Genomic DNA, 6,229 nt, shown 5'->3' on the forward strand with positions numbered 1-6,229 from the left:
TTAGAACCCGTGAATCTTGATTAAATCAATAAAAAGTATAATAAAAATAAAAAATCTCAGTTAAGATAATTAATATAAAATAATATTTTAAATTTCAAAACAAGATTTGAAAATTAGTTGACGTTTAAATTTCAAAACAAGATTTGAAAATTAGTTTATGTACTCTATTTGAGAATTCAAAACAACTATTAATTCACAAGACTTATGGCAAATTATCTACTTGAAATGATGATGTTAGTTGACATTGAAAATTTGCTAGGATATATAGTTGAACAATTAATTACAGTCTCATCAATAAAGATGTCAAATTAATTACACTACAATTAAAAAGGGATGATGAGAGCAAATTTCAGAAAACTGGACTCACGTGACATTCATACGTTTTGCTACAATTCAAAAAAATCCCAAATTTTGCTATTTTTTTGGATTATTACGTCCTAATGGGACCCCAATGGGCTATATCCTTGGTAGTATTTGAAAGCCCAATGGTCCTAAGAAGGTAAAATCATTATAGGCCCAAACGAAGCCATGTAAAGCCCACAAAAAGAGTGGAAGAAGCCTTATCTATGAGGCTCAGATCCACAATGGTTTCGGCAAAATCCTCCATTTTCTCAGCTTCCAAACAGCACCAGCGGAACCCTTCCACTTTCTCCTTCTCCTTCTTCATCTCTCTCCGACCTTGCGAGAGCCGAGCGACCCCCCTTCTCTCTCCGCCATGTTCCGACGAGCTTCCAGCCTTTTGGCCCGTCCTTTTCTCTCTGCAAGGATCAGATCCTTCTCCACCGATCTGCCCGCAGCGCCTTCCACCGACGATGCCTTTGTCTCCGCCTGGAAGAAGGTGATCCCCAATATTGACCCTCCTAAAACTCCTCTCTCCTTCATGGCTCCTCGTCCTGCTACGCCTTCTTCCATCCCTTCCAAGCTCACTGTCAACTTCGTCCTTCCTTATGCCTCAGAACTCTCGGCCAAAGAGGTCAATCTTTCAATTTTGTTTTGCTTGTGTTTTTCTGCGTTTGTGTCTGTCAGATGTTGATTCCTGTGTGTGATTATGATTTTATTTTCTGCATTTGATTTGATTCGATCTTCTGTGAATTTTTCGTTTTCGTGTTTTCATTTGTTATTATTGGATTAATTCGTAGTACCAATCTCGATGTAAAATTATGAGTCGAATCTTCGTAACAAACGCAATCAAATGTTAAGGGGAAATGATCGACTTAAAATCAGCATTTCGATTCCGCGGTTACAAATGTTGAACTAGAAATGGATTTCATCCGACTGAGGTCGTTTATTGTATTATTTACTATCGAAATGAGATATGAATTTCTGTACATATTCGGTGCGGGTTGTAGATTTCATTTTCTTGTTTTTGTTTTGAATTTGATATTCGGCATTCATTTCCTCACACTAATCCGATCACACTGGAGGATGTTTGGCGTTCTCTTTTCATATTCATAGACACATGGTGATGCTAAGATCAGATCATACGAATACTGTAATTTTCACGTTCTTCCTTCATGGGCAAGGAAGGACCCTCTTAAGTGTTGTTGATATGCAGTGGAAAGAAATGCTAAATCTGCTTTTCTACTAGTAGTGTAGGGCTGTGGTTTCCGATGCTGTTATATCAGTAATGTTAAGAATTAGACCAAGCTCTGCTGATAAATTAAGGTGGGGTTTTCATGCATCAATTCATGTCATCATCAATTCTTTGTAAAGTTTACATTTCTTTCTCCATTCCTTCCACTTTTACCGGCTGCTGTTGTTTTCTAAATCCCAGGCCATGTTTGGTGCTTAGTTTAATGGGGAAATATCCTCTAACGGGTGGTTACATGTTCTATTCTCGTCAGTATTAGAAATCCAAAAGAGGCTACTAGTGACAAGATCCCTGTTCATTAATGCCTTCTATTTCCTGTTTTTGGGTTAATAAACATTATTGTAGCAAATAATATGTCCAAAAGGAATGAGGATCAAAAGGATACGAAATATAAAAGAGATTACAGACCTCCAATTAGTTTGAATAACAAACGGAGAATTACTACAAAAGAATTTAATAGCAAAGTCCATCTAGAGGGCAGAAACAAAGTCACACCAGCTATTTTCCTCCTTGAAGGATTGTTTGGTTCTTCCCAACCCCACTAAGCATTGGATTGAATGCTACATTCAGATAAATATGTGGTGGTAAGAAAGAAAAATATGTTGTCACCTGTCTGAAGTTTGTCAAAGTTTATGCTTCCAAGGATATTGTTGATATGTCTGCATTTATTGGTCATATTCTTCATCCCTTTTCTAACTGATGAGAAGCTAAACTTTTTCACAAATTTAACTTCAACTTTTCTATTTAGTTTAACTGCTAGAAAGACATAGTAGTAGACTCTAAAGGGGTCAAAGGTCATACGCCTATGAAGCACATAAATGATTTAGGCTCTATCTCAGACATGCTAAAATTAAAGATGCAAATTGCAATGGAACCCTAATTTCGCAGTCGCATTATTTATTACTCCTGTTTCAAATTTTCCTTCTCCCCCATTTCGGAACAGGTTGACATGGTCATAATTCCAGCAACAACTGGGCAAATGGGTGTTCTTCCTGGTCATGTAGCTACAATTGCAGAGTTGAAGCCAGGGGTTCTATCAGTACACGAAGGGACCGATATAAAAAAATACTTCGTGAGCAGTGGTTTTGCATTCATCCATGGCAACTCGTACGCTGACATAATTGCTGTCGAAGCTGTGCCTGTAGATCAAATCGATGCTAGCCAAGTACAGAAGGGTCTGGCAGAATTCACCCAGAAGTTGACCTCTGCCTCGACAGACTTGGAGAAAGCCGAAGCCCAAATCGGAGTTGACGTGCACAGTGCCCTGAATTCTGCCCTTACAGGATAGTTTCCTCGGCTCATAAATCGGCCACCCTTCTGTCTATCTATTTCCAATTGTATGTTCCTTCATAACACTGCTGCCTCATTGACAGTTTGAGTTGTCTTCTTTGGTAGAAAATACCCTCTGGAACATCATCTTGGGGCTTACCTTTCTTGTGTTGAATTTGAAGTCATTCACAAATAAATATATTAGGATGGTTTTTTGCTTGGCCTCGCAAACAAGGGAAAATTTTCATTTGAATCTGTATGGGTGATTCAAATCATGTCTCATTTGAGAACAATTTTAGAAGGTAAAATTATTCTGAATCTATTTGTATTCCTCTTTTTTTTTCCTTTGGTAAGGTTGAAGGCCATGTACCTTTAGTATTGTGGTTGATCTTCTGTTGGGAAATTTGTATGCCATTTATCTAGATGGCAGTCTTTTCAAAAAGCCATTCTTTTATTATTTCAACATAAATTATGATAACGAGTAGAATTTTATATAACAAATAGGAAATTGTTTGCTTATTGCTATAGATAAACAAATGTCAAACAATCAACCATATTTAATCATACAAATAACTAGATATGATATGGAGCATTGTTTAGTGAATTACTCTACAATTGTAAATTCTCTAAAAAGTTGGTCTTGTAATTAATGTCCCTTGTGGTTTTCATAGCCCTTAGAGAATAAAGAGTTATTTTTCACAAGTGTACTCTCTCTATCCCTTCTAAACATGAGTTAGTCATACAACCCACTTTAAGGCTTGTGAGACTTAGTAGGTTCCTATTTGAGGAAAAATTGGGTTCAGACTCTAGGTTGGTCAAGGTTTCCTTGACGTCGCATGAGAAGAATTTTAGACTATACACATAGTCGCGCTTTCACCCCATGACTAGTGGCGTCAGAGTCCGCTTTTTGTTGTTACCCATAACCTACATCCTTAATCATACCAAGAGAGGGACGATCACTTCATCATGTCAGAGAAAATGAGGGATCGAGTTAGCCGATTAGAGGAGTACGTTGGTGTTTTTCCTGAGGGACATTCAATGACGTTAATTGATATGACAATAACCCACGAAGTTCGACTCCTAATAGGTGAGAGAATGTTAGGAGACTTCATGGCCCAAATTAGCAAGCGTTTGGACGAGGTTATTACATAATTAAAAGACATACCCTCCAGATTGTCCTTCAACATAGAGAACAGGAACTCAAGTTGACAAACAACGAAGTCACTTTGGTGAAGAAGTAGTGGCCGATCCTTCACCCAAGGCTAGCATCAATTCAAAACTGAAGATACCTGAACTATCTACTTTCAGTGTTTCAAGAGATGCAAATGAGCTTGAGAACTTCCTTTGGGATATCGAGGAATACTTCAAGGCTACTAAGATCGTTGAAGCGGCACAAGTTAGCATTGTCAACATGTACCTCGCCTTGGATGCCAAACTGTGGTGGCATACCTAAAGGCTCAATGATGAGAGTGTTAGGAGTATTGGGGTTGATGCTTTAAATATCGTAGAGTCCTGTAGTTTGCAAATGTATTGTACAAATATTTTATTTATTTAATAAAATATAAAGTGTTTTATTTGACATTTAGTAGCGTTAACCCATAAACATGTATATAGAGACATACAAGTGGATCAAGTTTAAGTGATAACCTAAATGGTCTGTAGTAGATGGATAAGACTAGATACCTTATCGTGGTGACACTACGAATACGACCCACTTTGTAGATGTTACAATTGTGGTAAAGTGTTATAAATGATCTGATCTTGATCATTCATGAGGAAACATGTAAGTAGGGGTATTCTATACAAAGGAGTTTGTATAAGACCAGACCACGAAATGAATGAAATGACTAGTCTCATCATGTAACATCGTTCATAATTGAGATTTACATTTCACCAGGATGACCATAGGTGACATGACCTGAATCTTAATGAGCTGTGAACTCCTACCTATGAAGGCGATCCTTTGATTTGTATGAGTGAGAGTGGCTAGATCGCCAACCTAATAGGCCTACCATTTTGGGGATTTGTCTGATTAGGGAGTTGGGAACACAACCACACAATACGGAATTCACTCCTTCTCCAACATTAGGGTAAGTAGATGTAACTACAGGCGCAAAACAATAATTTTGGTCCAACTATATTTATGAGTAATTTGTGAAGGGTCATCAAACAGTTAACTAGTTATATCCAATGGATACAAAAATATATCTGTGGTCTTTAATGGAGTGTCCGACAGTTAATGGATGTTGAATAACTTAATTAAAGAAGTTTAATTAATTATTCAAGTAGCATTGGAATGAGAATCAATTTTGGATTAATTTGAATTGTTCAAATTAATTGAGAGAATTAATTATATGTGATATAATAAATTTAATTTAATTATATATGATATAATTACTATAATGTATATGATACGTTATAATATAAAGCTTATTTGAGAGGAAATAAATATTTGTATATGATTCAAATATTAATTATGTGAATTAGATTCTTATAATTAAATTTAGTATAAATGAGATTTATATTAAATACCATGCTTTAATGAGAAAATAAAAACTATAGGTTATATTGTATTTGATACAATATTAAACCATAGGTTATATGTTATATTTGACATAACATAAAGTCTTTATCATATAATATATATTAAATATTTTATTAAAATATTTTTTCTTTTAATTAATTTTATTTTTGAAAAATTATTTTGGGAGGGAATTGACTCGCTCCCTTTTTTCTCTCTACAACATGCATAAGTGGATTGTTGCAGAGTTGTTGGTTATCGCCTTCTTCTTCTCTATTGAGTTTGATAGAAAAGAATACAGAAGTTTTACTGAACACACTTTGAGAAAAAGTTCTTAGATTTTTACCCTCTCTTCCTCTCAATTTCCCTCTTTCCAAAATACCAAGAGCTCACAACTCTTTGGATTCTCATCCTAGAGAATGCAAAAGAAATTTTCGTGGTGGTGGCCAATTAAGATTTCGAGTACGTTACAGTTTGTGACTTTTTGGAAAAGAAGATTACGTGAAGAAGATTAGATCTTCAAGTGTGAGTTTTCTATTTCCATCTTCTTTCTTCTCAATTTTATAATTAGCATGCTGTAATCTTAATTAAATGCATAATATGTTTGTATGTTTCCTGTAAAATTTCATGTTCTGTAAAAATTGGGATTTGGGACCGATCCCCGCTTTCACTCAGGATTTTTACCCGTTCCTTCAATTGGTATAAGAGCGGGGTTTTGGCCCAAAATTTTCCAATTTTTCAAAATTAATTTTACAGATTCTTGGGGGGATTTTAGCATCCTATATATGGAATGATTGTTTACAATTTTGCATGTTTTTCGGGATTGGATCTAGTCTTTACAACCTTTA

At 35.7% G+C, this 6,229-nt stretch overlaps 1 protein-coding gene across 1 annotated transcript; it reads left to right on the forward strand.

Annotated features, from left to right (window-relative positions):
* Positions 1-582: 582 nt before the first annotated feature.
* Positions 583-3,205, forward strand: LOC120086055 (ATP synthase subunit delta', mitochondrial). Its single transcript, XM_039042483.1, has 2 exons — positions 583-973; positions 2,535-3,205. The coding sequence occupies exons 1-2, from the start codon at positions 716-718 to the stop codon at positions 2,877-2,879; spliced, it is 603 nt and encodes a 200-aa protein (XP_038898411.1). The 5' UTR covers positions 583-715; the 3' UTR covers positions 2,880-3,205.
* Positions 3,206-6,229: the final 3,024 nt, after the last annotated feature.

The sequence above is a fragment of the Benincasa hispida genome, chromosome 1, assembly GCF_009727055.1.
Source record: "Benincasa hispida cultivar B227 chromosome 1, ASM972705v1, whole genome shotgun sequence".
Classification (NCBI taxonomy): domain Eukaryota; kingdom Viridiplantae; phylum Streptophyta; class Magnoliopsida; order Cucurbitales; family Cucurbitaceae; genus Benincasa; species Benincasa hispida.